Source organism: Gopherus flavomarginatus, chromosome 5 (assembly GCF_025201925.1).
Source record: "Gopherus flavomarginatus isolate rGopFla2 chromosome 5, rGopFla2.mat.asm, whole genome shotgun sequence".
Classification (NCBI taxonomy): domain Eukaryota; kingdom Metazoa; phylum Chordata; order Testudines; family Testudinidae; genus Gopherus; species Gopherus flavomarginatus.
This window is the reverse complement of record NC_066621.1, coordinates 98,906,728-98,927,889: the sequence shown is the minus strand read 5'-3', so window position 1 is coordinate 98,927,889 and position 21,162 is coordinate 98,906,728. Positions and strand designations below refer to the sequence as shown.

General features: G+C 46.6%; 1 protein-coding gene across 1 annotated transcript; it reads right to left on the bottom strand.

The window, feature by feature from the left end:
• Positions 1 to 4,530: 4,530 nt before the first annotated feature.
• On the bottom strand, positions 4,531 to 20,067 carry PPP1R14D (protein phosphatase 1 regulatory inhibitor subunit 14D). Its single transcript, XM_050954909.1, has 4 exons — positions 19,662 to 20,067; positions 11,348 to 11,443; positions 7,832 to 7,864; positions 4,531 to 5,345 (listed from the first exon to the last, which is right to left on the bottom strand). Exons 1-4 carry the CDS (start codon positions 19,842 to 19,844, stop codon positions 5,283 to 5,285), a joined length of 375 nt encoding a protein of 124 aa, XP_050810866.1. The 5' UTR covers positions 19,845 to 20,067; the 3' UTR covers positions 4,531 to 5,282.
• Between the last annotated feature and the right edge of the window lie 1,095 nt (positions 20,068 to 21,162).

Sequence of the window (21,162 nt, the reverse complement as noted above, 5' to 3'; positions counted from 1 at the left end):
CATCTCTGGTGCCTGTCCTGGTGCAAATCACAGATCCCTAAGACCAAAGTCATTGGGGTTATGCACTGACCTGGCAAAATTCACTCTCTCTAATACAGTTCTGAGTAAGCCATAGGTGGCTGAAGTTCTGTTTATATTAACAGTGGCCGTGCCTATCTCCTTAGTACAGAGCTTTGGGATAGCTGAGTAGGAAAGGTTTTGGATTATTATGATGTAATGCTGACAAAAAGCCCAGCACTCACAAGATGATAATAAACAGTTCCTGGTCTGAGGAGGTTAGTCTAAAAGAGGAAAACCAAGATTCATTTCTGGGTTTTACTGCATAGGAGTGGGAGCCATTTCATAATTATTGGACTGGAATGATTACTCAGATAGCTAACGACCTACACTTACAGAAAGGCTCTGCCTTGTTCCCTTTGTGGCTCAGTATTTTCAGGGGGCGAGGGGAGTTACTGCTGTTCAAATGTCTGCTGTCTGTTTGATTTTTAAGAGGCGTCTCTGTGTAGTATTTGTCCAAACTGCTCCAGCAGTAAGTCTTAATCCTGACTCCCCTCCAGACATTCAGACTATATGCATTCAATTATTTGCTTCACAGCTACTTCTCTTAAACACCTGACCCTGACCTGTGGGTTAATTACGCCTAGGTGAGTCTCAGCACCATCCCATTGAACTTCCTGGATTCCTCAGCCACAGTTGAACTTGTAGCTATTTATACAGTCAGGGGGACCCTGTGAGCCCTAACAAGTGAATCTCATGAGGAAAACAATGGGTAGCTATTTATACAGCCAGGGGGACCCTGTGAGCCCTAACAAGTGAATCTCATGAGGAAAACAATGGGTAGGTTACAGCTGGAGCCAGCCTGCTGGCTTGCCCAGGGTTCCAAACTGGTTTCTGTGGGCTCATCTCATTGAACCCAGAAAGACATGTCCTGGAACTGACGTTTAATACCTAGTCACGTGTGGGAGCTTCTCTTTACTTGCTTTCGTCACACAGACTGATCCTCCCCTCTCCACAGAAAGTGAACTTTTGTGGATGCTGTGTGATAATGGGCCTTTTCTGTGACCCTCCCCTTGAAATGCATTAAACTCCATCACTAGCTGATCAACTTCTATAGTGTGGGGAAAGAGGGCTGTTTGCAGCAGGGTAGACAGACTAACCTTTTGGTTTTCTCTTTGGGAAAGACAAATAATGTGACCCTTATTTAAGAAGCATGCTTTTAAAGAGTCGTATGGCTAAAGCCCTGAACAGCTTCCCATGGACTGGTGTGGTTATAGCCTTGGCCAGTGCTTTGAAAATACTCAGCAAAAGCTATGAAATCCCAAGCTGTGCAGATGAAGGTGCGAGCACTGTATCTGCAAAAGAAACAAAATTGGGCTTGTGCCCTTTTTTGCTTCTTGATGAAGGATAGAAAGGGCCTGAGAGGGTTTTCTCCCCCCAGCATGTTGATTTTCTGCATTTGAAATATCAGATCTTGCCCTTTTTGGCTGGAGAATCGAGAATGATTATGACATCAGAAGAGTTTAAAACCTGAATATTTGAGAGAGGAGCTCAGAGATGTTATTAGGAGCATGGTTCAGGGGGAAATCTTTATTTCATGTGCATGGGCTAAGATATACAAACATTCCCATGCAGTACTTGCAACTCACCCCTGGCAGGCTTGAGCTAGTGCCCGAGAACCAGGATAATAAAAGTAACTAGAAACTGATTGTAAACAACAGGAAAATTGGCTAGTCTATTTTCAAGGTCCAGGCCAAAATAAATCCAAACAATAAACAACAACATACTATATTTAAAGAATTCTTTCCACTGAAAAAAAGACTTGCAATTTTGTACATTTTTTTTAATATGATTTTTTGAACTTAACAGATCCTCTTAATTTTCCCTCTCTCTTGTATTGATCTGGGAGATCAGAATGGATTTTTGGAGCAGTTCCTGGCTGATAGGCAAATATATTTTGAGACAAAATTTTAACATTACTTAGCCAAGTCCCTGAGGTTTTTCAAACCCCATATTCATGCTAGGGCTTGCCCTGAATTGTTGTGTGGGGTTTCATTCAGACTTTGGGTCTCAAGAATTACCGTGTTTGGGGCTGGTGCACCAGCACTACAGCACGGAGGCCTTGACTGCTTCTCCCCACTTGGACTGTGTCTGCTAAGGAGAGCATGCGAAGGCAAAGTAAACAGGACACACACACACACGGGTTATTTTTAAAAAACCTTCCTGAACCTGTTTATAACAATCCCTGACCCACAGCATGGCCCAAGTCCCTTCATGGCACCCAGAGTAAAGGCAGGGGGTAGGAGGTGGGTTGTGGGTCCAGCCACAAGGATAACATCCAGGATGGTGCAAGGGGAGAGGCATTTCAGATCCTTCATGCTCTCCCTAGTCAAATATGGTTCAACAAGCAGAACCCATGGCCAGTAGAATACAAGCGAAGGCTTGCCCAAGTGCACATCTCTGTTCCCATGGCAGCTATGTGAACCTCTGGGGATTGTCGTAACTCTAGTTCAGTCCGCCCAGCTTATTGCCTATCCCTTGTCAAAACTGGATCTTCCACCTTCACCTCAGTTTGATCCTTTGCTATTTTTGACTAAGCTCCTGGCCTGGCAGAGACCAGACTAGCTTGTAAAACAGGTGTTGGGCAAGAAAGATCATAATTGGCTTTGTCAGGAAAACTTCCAACATTTTTATCAGCTCTCAGTGGATTAATGAACTCTTTGGCTGGGCTAGCCTCTGCCCTGCTCTCTGAGTGGCAGTGAAATGGTAAAGGTCAGAACCTTTACACAGAACTGGTGTAAATCAGTGTAGATCTATCGGCTTCAAGGCAACTATGCCAATTTACACCAGCTAAGGCTGTGGCCCAGCATCACCTCTGATCTTTTCAGCATTTTAACTTATTTAGTTTGTAGAATTGAGCTTTGAAGGGAAGTTTTCAAGATTATTCTGTGCACCAAGGCCAAACGATGGCCTGCCAAGCATGTGTCAAGGTCCCAACACTGGCACAGGAAGGACATACCCATGACCCAACACTCCCACGTGGGCATACTGATGGGCATACAGCTGGCACATAGTGAATGTGGCACAGCCACGCTTTCATTACACTGCAGGTGAGGCTTGAAGTATCTTTAGAGTTCGGTATGAACTTGGTGGGATAAGTCTCCCAAGACTGGCCAGGGCCGGTGCAACCATTTAGGCGACGTAGGCGGTTGCCTAGGGCACTAGGATTTGGGGAGCAGCGTTTTCTTCGGCAGCAACCATGGTGGCCGCATCTTCGGCCGCCCCAGTTGCCTCCAGCATTTAGGCGGAGGGAGCTGGGACAGTGGGGCGTGGGGAGGGCTGCCTGCAGCAAGTAAAGGGGGGGGCCTAAGCTAATTGGCACCACAAGCCTGGGAGGCAGGAGAAGTGAAGCAGTGATGGCGTGCTCGGGGAGGAGGCAGGGCAGGGGTGAGATGCTTCACTTCTCCCGCCTCCCAGGCTTGCGGCGCCAATCAGCTTAGGCACCGCAAGCCTGGGAGGCAGGAGAAGTGAATCAGCGACAGCGTGCTCAGGGTGGAGGTGGAGCAGGGGTGAGCTGGGGCGGGGGGGGGGTGCCTCAGGGTGGGGGATGGGGAGCTGCGCAGAGGGGCACCTCAGGGCGGAGGTGGGGAGTTGCCACAGGGGCTCGGGGACGGGCGCAAGGTGGAAGTTTCGCCTAGGGCACGAAACATCCTTGCACCGGCCCTGTATATGGCACATCGGCTTCAAAAAGGGTGTAAATGCAAGAACCAACCAACCAACCCAGGGACACATGCTTCTCTCAGCCAGGAGACAGCCATTTTCTCTGGCCCTCTAGTGTTGTGCTCTGAACTCTAGGGTGGGGGACAAATGTACCAGTCTGCACCCTGTCATTAACTAGGACGGGGGACTGATGTAATTTAAGACTCAAAATGTGTAGAAATTTCTGATCCAGCCCAAGACTTTCAGTCAGTTTCTATTGTTAGCTGTCAGAAGCACTGACCTTAACGCTGCAGGGCTCCTTTGCGTTGTAGGCCCTGGTCCCTCATTTTGTAACACTGTATGACAAATCGGAACACAAGGACAAACCTAGTAGCCTGATCACTAGCATAATGGGACATGGGCCTTTCTCTCCCACAGAGACTTAGCTTCACCTCTGTTTAGGAGAGTGTATGTGCGTTAGTTGTGTGTGTGGGGGGGAACCAAAAGTCTCTTCTACCATATGGGAGTTGTCTGAGTCTAAGTGTTCCTCCTTCATTTATTATCTTATTTCCATCCCACTCTTGCCACGTTACTGTCTCTCTGAATGTGGTTTATGAGACTCACTCCTGCTACACCTAGAAGAGGTGGTACAGAGGCACAAGGCTCCAGCTGCTACATCCCGTTTGGGTTGCTGAGCCTCTCCCTTCCTCAATACTCCCCACGAAGAGTACACTTAGCCAGCCCTGGATTGATGGGCTTTTAATTAGATTTTTCTTCCCTCTCTGAATTTCCTCTTTGAATGCAGAACAAAAACCCTCACATCACAAGCAGGTCTGGATTTCTATGCATTTTAATACACAAACTGAGTGTCTTTCAAAATGTCCTTACACAGGCAGTTGTGCAGTTCTTTAAAAATCCCTTGCAGGTCCTCGTATTTGTTTGAGGTGCTGCTAGATCATTAAAAAGTCCCGTGCCCCACAAATATTAATCAAGCTGTGGGACATGCAGTAGGATGGAAGGAAAAGCTCCAGGGAGTGTATTTTCTGCCCAGCTTTCCACCAGGGAGGGATGATTAATAAAAACTGTGACTAAAAAAATATAAGAAGTGACCCTTTGTCTATGTGCTGGCCTAGAGCTAGGAGGTCTGTTCACAGGCAGGGGCTGGGAGCAGTGGACTAGCAAATCCCTGTCCCTGGTGAAGGATGGATAACAGCCAATGCCTTCTTTCTCCCTTCTGTCACCGGGCAGCAGGAGCAGCCCTGAATGGCTGCAAAGGGAGCTGTGTCCAACGCTTCCTCAGCCAAAGGAGAGGTTCCTTCAAAAAGAAAATGAATGAAAAAGAAGGGGATCTGCCCTCTCCCTTAACGTAACAGCTCTTTAAATATCAGCAAGATACACACAAGCCCCCTCCCTGTGAACATGAAGCTGGAATGTGATGCTAAAAGTATCTAAGATGCTTCTCAGAACACCAAGTCCTAGAAAAACTGTAAAATGATCTTCCGATGTGATTCTCTGTCCTGGGGAGACACCCGCTTCCATGTGAGCGATACGGGATGGAAGGGGGGTGTCTCTCATGATGGATAGGATCATTTCCTTTGAGGGATTTTCCTGAGACCTTGCAGTCGACTGAGCAGTTCCGTAATGAAGTCCTGGAATGAGAGTCAGTCAGAAGAAGGCTTTAATGCTTATTGTGCTCAGCCTTAGTTCTAAGAGTCACATGCCTGCTGCATTCCCTCTTACTGCCCTTCATATTTAGCAGCGGTCCAGTGACCAAAATGTTGGAATGCAGAACAGATCCTGTTCTTTTGTTTGGAGAGGGGAGAGGAGGGGGATATTTTTGTCAGCGAGGGAGGGGCAGCCTCCCCCCTCTTCCAGCTCTCTTCAGGGCAGTCACACACGTTTTGTCTCTCTTTCCCAGGCAGCCCACCCCTTCCTCTCCATGGAGCCTGTTTGTTCCCACCATTAGATGACTTCAGGGTACAGCTGCTCCTATCGTTTTTGCACAGAGTCCCCTACTTCCACCACAACCTCCCATCCATGTCCTGCTGCTCTCATCTAGGCCATAATATGCTTGCTGCTTCCTCACTGAAATGGCCATACTACTATGTAGTGGATTACAGGGCATCCCACATTGTGACCCATAATAGCTGGCTTGCTTCAGTGAGGAAGTAGTCGGGGGGGGGGGCGGGGAGGGAATAACACATTTGTGTGTTTGAGGACAAACATTAGGAGGGGGTGAGGATGGGCTGACGAGGTGGAAGGGAAGTTACCTGACCAGTTCTAGTAACACTGAAAGAAAACTCAGGTTTCACCCAAACTGTCGAGGACTATCCCTTAAAACCGAGGCATCTGGTCATTCTGCATGGCTGCCACTGTAAGTAGCACAAATTCCACCCTCTTCATAACAACCAACATGACCAAAATAGATCAGGTAACCTAAACTCCTCTCCTGTCTAACAGGTCACTCTAAGGTCTTTGCATTCTGCAGAAACCACTGTGCGCACAGTGGACTGATAAGGCTCCTGCTTAAATCAGGCTGGTGTATTGGAGGCCTGACTTCGCAGAGCTGAGCTTAATCTACTGCTGCATGTTCCCAGTGAATTTGCAGAACTATATCGTAAGGTTAGATTCACCAGAGGGGTCTTAGGTGACTTGCTGCCTAGTGGAATTCACAACTCTGAGTTAGGTGCCCAGGCTCCTCATGCATTGTCTGAGGAGAATGAGGTGCCTAAAAAAAGGGATTCACAGAAGCCAGCACCCTGAGATACCTAGCCAACCAATAGAGTCATTCTCACACACTCTGGCCCAATGACCATTTAACACACAGGGAACTCTCCTGGAAAGTAAGTAACTTGGGTCCAAATTGCTACCCTGAATCCTGCAGAGGTGGATTTGAACCGTGGTCACCTAGCTTAGGGGTGAGTGTACTAACCACTGGGCTATTGGGAGGTGGCACTAGCACCATATCTTCCTCCTTGCTGTGTTTTGTGGGGCCTATCCGTGCTCCAAGCATGCCTACAGGATCGAGCCCCACAGGCAAAATAGGGAGGGGAAGGTCTAGTTTGCAAAGCCTTCAGGGGTTAGGCATGAATTAGGCAATGAGCAGCTTGGGTTGGGTAGCTTTGTGCATCCCACGAGCAGAAATGTATGTGCCTACAGAGTTAGGCAGCAGTTGAACGATGGTTTTGTGAATACCAGTAGTGCTTAAAGTGGCAGTTAGGCATCTGAAGCTAGCACGTAGTCAGCCCATTTCCCATGTTTCTGCTGCTTTCCTCTATCTGCTCGCTAGGTACATGGACTCCTGAAATGTGAATGTAATGGACACAAGGCTGCATAGATTACAGACACCGGGGTCAGCAGAGAGGATTGAACAAGACCTTTAACACAGACTCTTGGGGTAGGAAAACACTAATTCAGTTACTTGTTAGGTGGCTGTCCTACTTGCTAAGGTCAGCCACTAAACAGCCATGTGATTACATTCATTAAGCCCATGAACTGCACAAACTCCTGTTGGTTATCCATGTGGGCACAATTAGCCTTGTGCTCTTGCCTGTGATTTGGAGATGGACCCTTAGAGCCCCACAGCCAGCCTTGATGGTGGGGCTGCCAGCCTGCTAATCCTGAGTTAGCAGGATTCTGGCTCGGTTTCTGCAGACTAGTTTGGTTAAGTTTAATTTCCATGTGAATCATTCACCAGCCCTATTTTCTGTACATTAAACTTTGTGCAGCCATTTACAAGGACTGGACAAGATACAATGGAGATACACTACAGAGGCAAGTTACAATTATGTACTAACAGTACCACATTGCCTACTTGGTCTATTCTTTCAGAGATCATTATTGCTTCTGATATTTCCTTTGACTCCATAACTAGGAAATAGACTGAGAACACCATAGGAAACACACATCTGAAATTAACCTCATTGGTCACTGCTCTCCATTCACTCCTATATATTAGTTTTTATAGCCGTGTGGAATAAAGTATAAAAAACCTCCTGAGAGTAAACAAGCTTGGTAACTCAAGCTTCAACTATCTGCAGAGCATACCAGCTATTTAACCAGATGGAGCCAAGCCACACTGCCACAGCACAGTATGAGACTGAGACTAAATGCTCATTGATGATGCTTCACTCACCTCTGTAGGTCTGGAACACTCATGAAGAATTTCCTGGAAGGCAAAACTCATGTTAGTTCCTTAGGAGTTTGTCTATTTGTTTTTCCTTTTTAAGATACAGGAAGAGTATGTAAGACTGCCATATCTAGTGTGCTACATGATCCAATGATGTTCCAGAGCCTGAGATCACCATCACCTGCATCATGCCACACCATTCAGGGACTTCAATCCATACTCATCACCGCTGTTCTGTACTGAATGCCACAGGAGATCCCAGGACTCACAGTCACCAAAACACTGTTATGTACAATGTAGAGCTCTGTACTTTGTTCCTGTTCCACAGTACTGGATCGCATTAGCAGTTCTGTATTTCAATCGCGTCACCCCAGAGGGCTCCGGAAGCTATCACAGTGTATACGGTGTCTGATGTGTAGAGAGTCTGCTGCCAGTATGTTTTTTAGTAATGATACTTTCATTCTGAGGCCTACATCTGAAGAACACTGTGTGGCCCTGATCCAAAGCCCACTGAAGTCAGCATGGCTCTTTCCATTAACTTCCATGGGCTTTGTATCAAACCCTATAAGAGCTAACTATTACTGCAAAACTCTCAGGAGTTATTTTGGATCAGCTCATAAGCATTTGGAGGCGTAACCTAGTCTTGAGTATCTGCAAAACTGGGCTGCAAAACCCCATAAGAACAGGCCTCATAATCTCATGTGTTTTAAGTTACTTCAGACTTCTGTCTGGGCAAGAAATACTTCAAGAACAGCTGTTCTGTTTGGGTTTTTCTGGCCTTTCTGCATTGGCTGCTGCCAGGAACACAGAAGTACAGAGCCTTCTGAGAGAATGAGAACCACTGCGTTAAAAGGTAACCAGCATTTTTCTAATCTCAGAATAGGTTTAGTTCAAACTTTGTGTGAAAGTTTGAGTTACTTCTGAGTAGCTCACTCATCCCTAACAAATCACTGGGGACAGTTAGTGTGGATAAGAAATTTTTCAGTTCACATATTAAATGGGAGAAGTGTATAAGCCGTAAAAATAGGACACTTTGGCCTTGCGTACAATGGGATAGGGACTTGTTGCTGACAATGAGTGTGAATGGGACTCAGAGGCTGGCTGGCCCTTTAAGATAAGCCAGGATCAGCCCTGCCTGTGATCTACCAGCTATCCCATACCTGATGGTGACAAGGCAGTTTGAGACTAGTTAGTGATCCCAACTGTGAAAGGGTTAGGAAAAGACAACACAGAGTCAAAGCACTCAGTTGAGGGCAGAGACTGCAGAAAAGGCAGGATTATCCTGTAGGTAGGAGGAGGGGTCATTCTTTGGCTCTCAAGGGTAGGAGCCCTGAGAGATGTCTTAAACAGGCAAGAAGTCAGGGAGGAGGACCCACAGGAAGCACAAGTTACTTTGGAGGGAAACCCTGAGCAAAGGCCTAAAAGGAGCAGGAAGAGCCTTGGGGAAATTGCCAGAGTCCCTGAGGAAGGGCAGCAGTGAGGGAAACCTGTTAAAACCAGAAGGAGCAGAGGAAGAACTCTGCAGGAGCAGATCATGCTCCTGTAGGGGAGGCCTATTGGTAGGGTCAGTAAAAAACACTTTAGCGGAACCCAAGGGGGGCAGAGAAGCTAATAAATCAGCAAAGAAGGAGTTGGGAGGATATAGGGAGAAGTGAGAGGCCTCGGAACCAAAGGGATGCTGTGTTAAATACAAGCTGTGGAGAAGCAGCACATGTAGCTTGGAGATAGGAAGCTGCCCAGGGAAATTGCAGCATGTTTGATGGATTAGACCTAGCTTCTTAATACAGGTTTCAGAGTAGCAGCTGTGTTAGTCTGTATCAGCAAAAAGAATAGAAGTACTTGTGGCACCTTAGAGACTAATAATTAAGCATATTATTATGCTCAAAATAAATTTGTTAGTCTCTAAGGTGCCACAAGTACTCCTGTTCTTCTTAATACAGGGTCCTTGGACCAGAACCCAGAACTGAGAGGGCCTCTCTTCCCCTACCAGCTGCTGAGGAAGGGGTATGCAAGCCAAACAGAAGGAATATTGAGCCCAGATGGGGCCAAAGACTCAGCAGGGCCACTCGGGGGGGGGCAAGCGGGGCAATTTGCCCCAGGCCCCGGGCTCCGCAGGGGCCCCCACGAGAGTTTTTCGGGGGCCCTGAAGCAGGGTCCTTCACTCGCTCGGGGGCCCCAGAAAACTCTTGTGGGGCCGGGCCCCGGAGCTTCTTCCGCTCCTGGTCTTCGCTGGCGGGGGAGTCCTTCTGCTCCAGGGCGGAAGGACCCCCCGCCATCGCACTACCGCCAAAGCGGGACCTGCCGCCAAAGTGCAACCTGGTCTTCGGCGGTAATTCGGCGGCCGGGAGCCCTTCCGTTCAGGGACCCGCCGCCAAAGTGCCCCAAAGACCGGCGGCGGGGGCCCCCCGCCACCGAATTACCGTGGAAGAGCGGGCTGTACTTCGGCGGCGGATCCCGCTTCGGCGGTAATTCGCCGGCGGGGGGCCCCCGCCGTGAGTCTTCGGGGTACTTCAGCAGCAGGTCCCAGAACGGAAGGGCCCCCCACCGCAGAACAGGGCTGGCTCTAGATATTTCGCCGCGCGGGGGGCCCCCTGTCTGTCCCACGGCTCCAGTGAACCTCCCGCAGGCATGGCTGCGGAGGGTCCGCTGGTCCCGCGGCTCCAGTGGACCTCCCACAGGCGTGCCTGCGGATGCTCCACTGGAGCCGCGGGACCAGCGGACCCTCCGCAGGCACGCCTGCGGGAGGTCCACCAGAGCCGCCTGCCGCCGATGGCCCCAGGCCCCCAGAATCCTCTGGGCGGCCCTGAGACTCAGCCCAATGGACAGGTTGAGGAATAGCTCAAGAGGTGGCTGAATGCTCTCTTGTTGTAAGACTATTTGGTTGTGGGTTTTTTTAACCAGGAAGGGGACTGAACTTCATGTGACTGGGCCAGAGGGCTGAGCTGTGGAAGACTTGACAAGTGGCAGATGGCACAGGAGATAATGACCCTTGCAGCATTGCACCCTGACACCAGAGGTGCTGTGGTGATGAGTTCTCTACCTTACAGGAACAAAATTGTTTTCCAAACTATTACAGATTGACACCTGGTGGAATGAACTGATAAGTTTCTGTGCAGTCAAACTTGAGTCTTAGTGCTGCTCTACACTCAGTTTGTGCACCAATTTAACTAACTTGGTAGAAAAAAAACAAACAAGTTAGTTCAATCAGTGCAACCCCTTAGTGCGGATGTGGCTATATGGGTATACGTGATTTATATCAGCATTATGGCAACCACATTAGGATTGAACTAAATCATTTTCTCTACCAGTTTGATTAAATCAGTGCAAAAGCAGAGTATAAAGCAGCCCTTAATCCTGGCTTCTGGAATGGAGTTGATAGTTTTGTATTATCCACATAAGCATTTACACCAATGCAGAGCGACCTACTGTTGACTCGTTTTTTCAGTAATAGGTCAATTTTTGAGTGTAAAAAGGTCTTAGCTCCCATATTTAATATAAATAAGAACGGACAGTCTGTCTGACCTGTAGTTTTGATTTCTGTTCCTCGTTGGAGACCTCTAGAAGATCTTCAATGTCAATTTCTGGTTCAGGAGTTGCTCTATCTGCTTCCTCCTGCAGCTAGAGCAGAAATACATAGTAAATAAACCTGTCCTGTCAACTGATAAGCATTCAAGAGGACTTTGTGTGGAGAACTGCAGGGGGGATGAAAGTGAGGTGGAGGAAGGATTCATTTCTAGTTAGAGAGGCCCACGTGGCAAAGACTGAATTAATATATGAATCTTCCTGAAATATGAGGGTATTTAGAACAAGGGTTCTGATTCAGGCTCATCTCTAGCAGCACCACATCCCAGCACGCGGACTGTGGCTTGCCACAAGCAACATCTCTCAGCTCTTCCAGATTTAGCTCCCGGAGGTGTCAAACAGTCCCACCACAACACCAAATACCTGCCCATGGAGCATGATGCTATTGTGAGAAGACCCTATGGAAGGACCTAATGCAGCTGAAATAGGATGAACCCCAGCTGGGGTAAACCATGTTTTACAAAATGGAATGAGTAATAATTAGGCCTTCCCAAAAGGTCAGGGGAGTTGGGTCCCAAAGGGCCATGTCAACATGGAACTCTTTAAGTTCTCCTTTGAAAGATCTAAACACAAAGTCTGCAGCACTCCATTTGCCCATAGTAGAAATGACTGTCTGACTTGATCCTGCTAAAATCTGAACCGGTGATTTTATGGAGCATGGTTGTTTCAGCCCTGATGCTTAGACTTCTAAGATATATTAGGAAACTGAATAATGCTAAGGACATTCAGAGCAATGGAACAAGTTGCCAATGAGGCTGTGGAATGAGCTATTGAAGACTAGACTATGTGAAAGTAAAATGAATTATATTGTAAAAATAAGAATGGATTAACGAAATGTTGTATGTACCTTTAAGCAGAAATAAGAAATGTTGAAATACAGGTTCCAGGAAAAGAAACATTAGGCATAAACAAGGGTGCTAACGGCAAAACATTAACAGAAGATCGGTAATAGTTAGTAAGGAAATAAGATAGGCGTGCCTAGCCCAGGTAAACTTATCAGATTCTGCTTCCTTTGTTATCTTGTTAAGTACTCGCCCTTTTATCTGTATAAAAAGATAGTTTGTGTCTTGCATGGTGCTCACATTATCTGGATGTTATTAGCAGAGCGCTGTGCTAATAAAACAGAGTGGTCTGACAAACTGTGAGTCCTGAGTCTAACTTTGACAACTATCAGGGCTAACAAAGATAGTACTGCCTTGATGCTGGGAGCGGAATGGGATGGCCCACTAGAGACTCCTTCAGACCCAAGTGATTCTAGGATTTGTCTGGTAGGTTGTTGTGTTTTAAATCCTTCATAAAACATTTACAAGAAACTGCTGTACCAGTGCCAACAATCTCTAAACTTGCAAATACTGTGATGTGGTACTTCCAAGCAGGGCCGGTGCAACCATTTAGGCAGACTAGGTGGTTGCCTAGGGCGCCGAGATTTGAGGGCGCCAAAAAGCGCCCTCAAATTTTTTTTTAAATGGTTGAGCAGCCGTTGCTGCTGGGACAGAGAGGGAGTCTGAGCTGCTGCAGTCATGCCTGCACAACCGCCCGCAGGCACCACTTATCACTGTTTGGAATATTCAGTGTCTCCCTTAGAAATGCCAACAAGCTTATTCAGCGAAGTTTTGATATACTTGATGCATGCTATTAGATCGTCAATTAGGCATCAACGAGATAATTTAAGAGTAAATGTCTTTTTCTTTGAAGTACCACTGAACACTAATCTGTCCATTGCCCCCTCTCTCCTGTGTTACTGCTTGAAGCAGAATCCTGGGTAACAGTAATGGGGATGCTGGATAAAACTTTTAAAATATTTCCCCTTTATAATGACACATTTTTAATACAATTTTAAAATTAGATCCCATAATTTCAAGGCAACGATTTCCCCGTTTAGACAATTAAATTGCAATTGTCGGCATGAACATCATTTTAAAGCTGGGTTTTGAAAATCTAATTTAACTTCAAAAATTAATGACCAAAAGATAGGCATGTGAAGTAAGGTAAAAGTAATTAACCGAGGGTCTAGCATTCACTCCCAACACCGCAAAAGAGCTGAGGGATTTCCAAAGAACTCCGACACCACTACAGTGTATCATTCAAACGAGAGAACAAAGTTACTACAGATAATAAATAATAAGTTACCTGGGTTGGAAATAGATCTTTGTGGAAGGGAAAGCAGGAAACTTGTCTTTTTGATTACAGAATTATTTTGCTTCTGGATCCATTAAAATCATAACCGATTTTTTGGGAGAGGGGATGTGGGGAAGAAACTCTTTTCTCTACTAGGTTTGTTTATAGGCAGCTGAAAAGAAAAGTTAACTGGCTTTGCACAGAACTGAGGCCTGGTCCACACTACAGCGTTAAATCGATTTAAACAGCGTTAAATCGATTTAACGCTGTACTCGTCCACACTACAAGGCACTTTAAATCAATTTTAAGGGCTCTTAAAATCGATTTCTGTACTCCTCCCCAACGAGAGGAGTAACCCTAAAATCGATATTACTATATCGATTTAGGGTTAGTGTGGACGGAAATCGAAGTTATTGGTCTCATTCTTTTACTGAGCTACCCAGAGTGCACCGCTCCGGAAATCGATGGTAGCCTAGGACCATGGACGCACACCACTGAATTAATGTGCCCTAGTGTGGACGCGTAAAATCGATTTTATAAAACCAGTTTTATAAAACCGGTTTTAATAATTTCGATTTTATGTTGTAGTGTAGACGTGGCCTGAAACCTAAAGGTCTCTCCTCCCTCCTTCTCTACTCTGACCCCTCTGGGCTATTCCAAGTTAATTGTCATCTAATTGCCCAGCAAAGAAAGAGATAGTGGCAGCAGTTAGGCATAGCCCCCACCAGTTCAGGAGTCATTAACACAGTACAAAGATATGCTGCATGCTTTCCGTGCACACAGGCCTAATGAGGGACTGGGGGCAAGAGGAGCAGGGCTGAGCCCCTAGGGAGTGAGCCGCAGAGAGCCAGTGCCCAGGAGGCTGAGAGGGCAAGGGGCTGCAGGGGCGTCCCCACTGCTATTTAAAATGCAGATCCCACAGCGGTACCTCTCCATGGGACAGAGCCGGTTCCTCACAGAAGCTTCTGTCCAACAGCTCTTCCTTCTGCAGCTGCTCTTTGTGCTCCAGCTCCATCCATGGCAGCTGAACCCCCTGTCCTGACTGCAGCCAACCCCTCATCCCCTGCCCTGCCTCCAGTCAGCCCCACACCCCTTGCCCTGCCCACAGCCAGCCTCACACCCCGTGCCCTGTCTCTAGCCAGCCCCACACCCCTGTATCCAGCCAGCCCCTCACCCCCTGCCCGCAGCCAGCCCCGCACCCCCTTCCCTGCCTCAACCAGCCCCGCACCCCCTGCCCTGCCCGCAGCCAGCTCCTGCTGCACCTCCTGCCCTGCCTGCAGCCAGCCCCACACCTCTTGCCCTGCCCACAGCCAGCCCCATACCTCCTGTCTCCAGCCACCCCACACCCCCTGCCCTGCCCACAGCCAGCCCCTCACTCCCTGCCCTGCATGCAGCTAGCCCCTGCTGCACTCCTTGCCCTGTCCATAGCCAGCCCCACACCACCTGTCTCCATCCAGCCCCTGCTGCAGCCCCTGCCCTGCCCAGAGCCAGCCAGCCCCACACCCTGTCAGGTTATTCAATTATTTTCATTAAATATGTAGGCTAGATAATGAAATTAATAAATTTTCAAGCCAAATATGTATTAATTCTAATGAACAATGCCACATTATGCAGTATTCATTTTTGAAAGTTTATAATAAGCAATGATCTGGGGGGAGGGGTGGGGGCAGAGGGCGCAAGGTGGAAGTTTCACCTAGGGTGCAAAATATCCTTGCACCGGCCCTGGTTCCAAGCGTGTTTGGACCAGGTATCAAAATTTGTTAGAACTAGGGATGGAAATTTGGATGCTTAGCCTGAGATTATGGATCCTGAAATGCATGTCTAAATTCTAGGGAATTTCCTGTGCAAGAGAGGAGCCAGCAGCACAGGCCCCATTCAGCTGGCAACACCTTCCAGAAATACCTTCTTCCTGCTAAGACTTTGCAGTAATGAAAGGAAAACAAGTCTCTGAATCTGTACCTTTGAACATGGTGACCCACCAGCAATGTTAATGATTTCAGACTCTGATTACATAATGCAAACTCTCAGGAGATCATAGGTGAAAAAGGGACTTTAGTATTGCCTTTATGGCTCCTTTAAAAATGCTCTTCTGTGGGCCCAACGTTGAGAGGGAATTACACCTTGGTCTTGCACATGGTCCCACCAAGAACTGCCAGTAGGCCACTTGTGATTTTTTTTTAAACAGGTGCTTTAAATGTTACTAGCTCCTCTGAGTAGTAAAAAACCCTTACTCTTTAAAGAAGCCAACAATTGTTCTGTCTTTCTCAGCGATGTCTCCTGTCACCTCCACTTAATCCTCCAGGGTGCGAGCTTCCTTACAGTAGTACCCCATTACCAGAGCTGGCTCCAGACACCAGCCTACAAAGCATGTGCTTGGGGCAGCACCTTGGGGTGGGGCGGCGCTCAGGTTTGTTTGTTTTTGGTTCGTCCGGGTGTGGTGCTCGGGGGGGGGGGGGAGGCTTGGGCGGCGCGGTGCTCCGTGAAGGCTGGCTTCAGCGGCACGGCGCTCGGGGGGGAGACTTGGGCAGCCCGACGCAGCGCTCGGGGAGGGGGGGTTCGGTGCCGTGGCGCTCTTAGGTGCGGGGCAGTGCTCTTTTTTTTGCTTGGGGTGGCAAAAATGTTAGAGCCAGCCCTGCCCATTACATCAAACTCCTTCATAAAAATACTCTTGTCAGTTCCATCTGTAACTCTACTTTTACCAGTTCCACAAATACCAGGTACAGAAAGGGTCTATATATTCTAGGCTGGAAGTGGGTTCCTTTCATCCTTCTCCACCGTAGGTGTTGGCTCTCAGGAGCCCAATGATATCAAATGTCACTGATCTTGTCACATGAGCACAGTGACATCTTGGTGCCACTGTCAGTTCTACATTGCTGTACCTACTGGGCACGTGCATAGACATGCTCTACATGTTTCTCATGATGGGATTGTCACATGAGCCTGGAACTGCTGGTCTTGAATGCCAAAGAAGCATTGAACAAAGACTTGACTAAAGCCAAAGAAAGTAAAACCACATACATAGGGGTGTTTCATTATTATTTTAGATGATAGGATGAAGCCAAAAAGTGTCCAGCTTCAATACCTCTTCAAGCCACATGATCAAGAAGGAACCAATCAGCACATCTCTGGCAAATGGAAACAGAAAAGAGTAAGTTCTAGGGATAGACTTGCTAGGAAGGTCAGTATTGGGGAACTAGATGGCTAATGGACTGAAGAGCCTTTTATCTCTAGGTTGCTGGGTTAGATCCAGCTCTGGTTGGTAGAGAGTCATGACCAAAAATGGTTACCATTTGATGTCTGTTGGTCCTGGTCCAGTTTCCATATCACAAAAATTATCAGAAAGAATCATCATTCTTGTTGGCAATCTCAGCAGAGAGGTGCAGGACAGAAAGGGTCTGGATACTGAACTAACCAATGACCTCTAGAGACAGTCCCATCCCCTAAAGCCAGGACAGGAAAATTGGCAGGGAAGCTGGCACTGCTGCTGTGCCTATTCCATGGATAAACTGACTTCGCTCACCAGGGCCGTCGATCTGGTACCTTTCGTAAACATTACATTAATGGCTCCGTTCAGGATACGGTGACTCAGATTTTACTGATGGGTGGGTTTAGGCAGTGTATTTGAATGTACTTACACTGAATGTGCTGTTGTACATTTTAATATATTATAAGGGACCCAGGGCATGGGATGAGCTTCCATTAATATTTTATAAACAATAAAATGACTGAATTTCAAATGGAAATTCATAGAAATTAAGGGGTGAAGGGACAATTATGATCATCTAGCCTAGCTAGTGATCGTTTTACTAGTCTAACTAATAGTTGTTTTACTAACTTCAAGAAGATTAAAACCATTCTTAATAAAAATACAGAAATAATAATGCAGGAAACCAGACATTCCTTCTTAGAGGTGCCACATTTACTGCAAAACAGAGTGCCTATATATACTCTTTTCTTTCAATTGTCTTTTGTGGATGGTGTGAATACAAGAGGAGCTGTCTTCTCATTTCAAATAGTGAATAGTTTACCTAATAAATTCCAGTGCACATAGAAAAGCCAGTGATCCTAGAAATTACCACAGGGATATTGTGGCATGTCCATTTTCAATCCTATCTGAAAATGCAACGATGCTCAAAAATGGAAGACTGTGAAATTCAAGAGTTAACCAATTTTTTTAGAAGAATAGAATATCAGGGTTGGAAGGGACCTCAGGAGGTCATCCAGTACAACTCCCTGCTCAAAGCAGGACCAATCCCCAACTAAATCAAGATGTGTGGGGTGACGATGTGTGTCTTATTTTGTACAAATGGTTAAACACATCCACACTTTCTGTTGAAGGCAACAGTGGTCTACTGGATAGGGGACTTATGAGAGCTGGGTTCTGCTCCTGTGTCTGCTAGTGACTTGGGGCCTGATCCAGTCATTTCAATGGGCTTTGGATCAGGGCAAATCCTGTAACTTCTCTAGTATTAGCCCCATTTAGGGAAACTAAAACATATTCACCCATTTTGTCAAAGTACTTTGAGATTCACCAACAAACGTGCCACGTAAGTTCAAAGTATGAATGGACTCAGGGACATCAGTTTAATGTTTCAGTGTTCAATCTGTACTGGAAACTTTTGTACAAAGGCAATGAAAAATCCTGGTTTAAACCCCAAATGACACAGCCAGAATTAAGTACCATGGCTCTAAGACAGTTCAGGATAAACATTGTCATCTATGACAGGTTTCAGAGTAGCAGCCGTGTTAGTCTGTATCCACAAAAAAACAGGAGTACTTGTGGCACTTTAGAGACTAACAAATTTATTTGAGCATAAGCTTTCGTGGGCTACAGCCCACTTCATTGGATCATGCAGTGGAAAATACAGTAGGAAGATATATATACACACACAGAGAACATGAAACAATGGGTGTTACCATACACACTATAAGGAGAGTGATCAGTTAAGGTGGGCTATTATCAGCAGGAGAGAAAAAGAACTGTTTGTAGTGGTAATGAAAATGGCTCATTTCCAGCAATTGACAAGATGATGTGAGGAACTGTAGTGGGGGAAAAATAAGCATGGGGAAATAGTTTTACTTTGTGTAATGGCCCATCCACTCCCAGTCTTTATTCAAGCCTAATTTAATGGTGCCCAATTTGCAGATTAATTCCAATTCAGCAGTCTCTCTTTGGAGTCTGTTTTTGAAGTTTTTTTGTTGTAGTATTGTGACTTTTAGGTCTGTAATTGAGTGGCCAGGGAGATTGAAGTGTTCTCTGACTGGTTTTTGAATGTTATAATTCTTGACATCTGATTTGTGTCCATTTATTCTTTTACATAGAGACTGTCTGGTTTGGCCAATATACATGGCAGAGGGGCATTGCTGGCACATGATGGCATATATCACATTGGTAGATGTGCAGGTGAATGAGCCTCTGATAGTGTGGCTGATGTGATTTAGGTCCTATGATGGTATCCCCTGAATTTATATGTGGACAGAGTTGGCAATGGGCTTTGTTGCAAAGATAAGTTCCTGGGTTAGTGTTCACTCTCCTTATAGTGTGCATGATAACACCCATTGTTTCATTTTCTCTGTGTGTGTGTATATATATATATATACATATATATATCTTCCTACTGTATTTTCCACTCCATACATCCGATGAAGTGGGCTGTAGCCCATGAAAGCTTATGCTCAAATAAATTTGTTAGGCTCTAAGGTGCCACAAGTACTCCTGTTCTTACTACCATCTATATAGGTATGTGCTCACATACACTCCCACCAAGTAACATTGCTGCTATGGAAAATGTTGTGGACAGAACTTTGGAGGCCTGGGAGGTGGAAACAAAATCTTTACCTACAATGCCTGAATCCCCACTTCCCCTTTCTTTCCTCTCTGCCTGTAGTGCCCATTATCTTCCCTGACAGACGTGCCATTACCCATAGTCTGAGCGCTAACACAGCAGCGTCACTTAGAGAGAGAGCTCTAGTATGTGATAAGAAGAAGTTTGATAGAGAACAGAGTCCCCAGTCGTCACAACCTGGGTTGTTGCTCAACTTGTCCCCAATAAATTAAAGATAACATTTTATAGCCCACAGGGTCTAGGCTCCCCTATACCTAAGAAGGAAAGTTTGATCCAGCCCAGTTATTTACCTGGTATTGGTACAGCTCCTGCAACTGGGCATCAATCCATTCCTCCAGGTCTAGCCAGCGTTGAAGGTCTTTGCGGTTGTACTTAACTGTTAGCTTGCCCAGTCTCTTGTGGGATGATTCCTCCCCAGACTTCTCTGGAGCCTGGAAGGTTACTCGAGGCAAATCTCTGGACTTACTGGCCATGCTCGTCACCCCTTCCACCTGCTCTTCTGTCTTCCACTCCTACTGCAGGGGCTCTCTGGCTTCGTATTTTTGTTTCACTCTCTTCTCCCTCCCCTTTACTATATTTCCATTGGGCAATTGTGGCAGAAAAAGCTGCCTACAATGGCCAAAGGCAGATAGGCAGCATCAGTGGTCCCAGTGAGAGAGTGAGAAAGGTAAAGAGCAACTGCACAGCAAGAGCAGCGATAAGGTAGTGCAGACAGAGTTACAGGAAAGAGAATCTTAGGTTTCAGAATTGGCAGTGCTGAGAAAAGCAATGTGGGAGGGAGAAAAGCTGTTGTAATAAGTCTGTTGTTAAAAGAGGCCCAGGGAACTGATGGACAAAGTTTGTTAATATTTAATACAAGCCCGTTCCAGCAGGTGGGAGGGTGAGAGAAGCAGGTTTTAAATGACAGTTTCTCTACATATGTATGTAGATGAGCACATACCTCATGTACAGTTCCACAGGACTTGTCCCTACATAATACATTGATTCCTATAGTGTTTAAAGTGCATTGATCTCTTTAGTCTACCCCAGTTCCTATATGGATAGCTGATGCTGAAACACTATATCTTATGTTTTTCTTTTTTAAAAGTGAATCCAGCAGTGATGAATTAGCTTCTGCTGGAGACAGAAGTCCTGGATTATAGCACGATGTAACACCACTGTAAGGCTGAGACTACTTTACTGTCTAGCCCAGGGGTTGGCAACCTCTGGCATGTGGGTCGCCAGGGTAAGCACTCTGGTGAACCGGGTCAGTCTGTTTACCTGCCGCATCGGCAGGTTCGCCCGATCGCGGCTCCCACTGGCCGTGGTTCACCATCCCAGGCCAATGGGGCTGGCAGGAAGTGGCATGGGCGAGGGATGTGCTGGCCGCGGCTTCCCAACACCCGCATTGGCCTGGGACAGCAAACTGCAGCCAGTGGGAGTCGCGATCGGCCAAAACTGCCGATGCAGCAGGTAAACAAACTGGCCTGGCCTGCCAGGGTGCTTACCCTGGCGAGCCATGTGGCAGAGGTTGCGAACCCCTGAGCTAGCCCATTTTTCTATGCTCTAAAGTTCACATGTTAATTCAGATTGTCTTGAAAATTACTGGGCCTCATAGAGGTCTAGGCTAGAGTTACTAGTCCAAATTTGAAGTCATTTAAGCCAGGGGTTCCCACGAGACCCTTAAAAATAATTTGACATCAACATTTTATGATTTTTTTAAAAAAAAGTTATAGTATCCCTGGGGCTCAAACTCAGTTCCTGTCACTCCCCAAACTAACAGGACCTGCTTGGGACTAATCTCAACTGCTG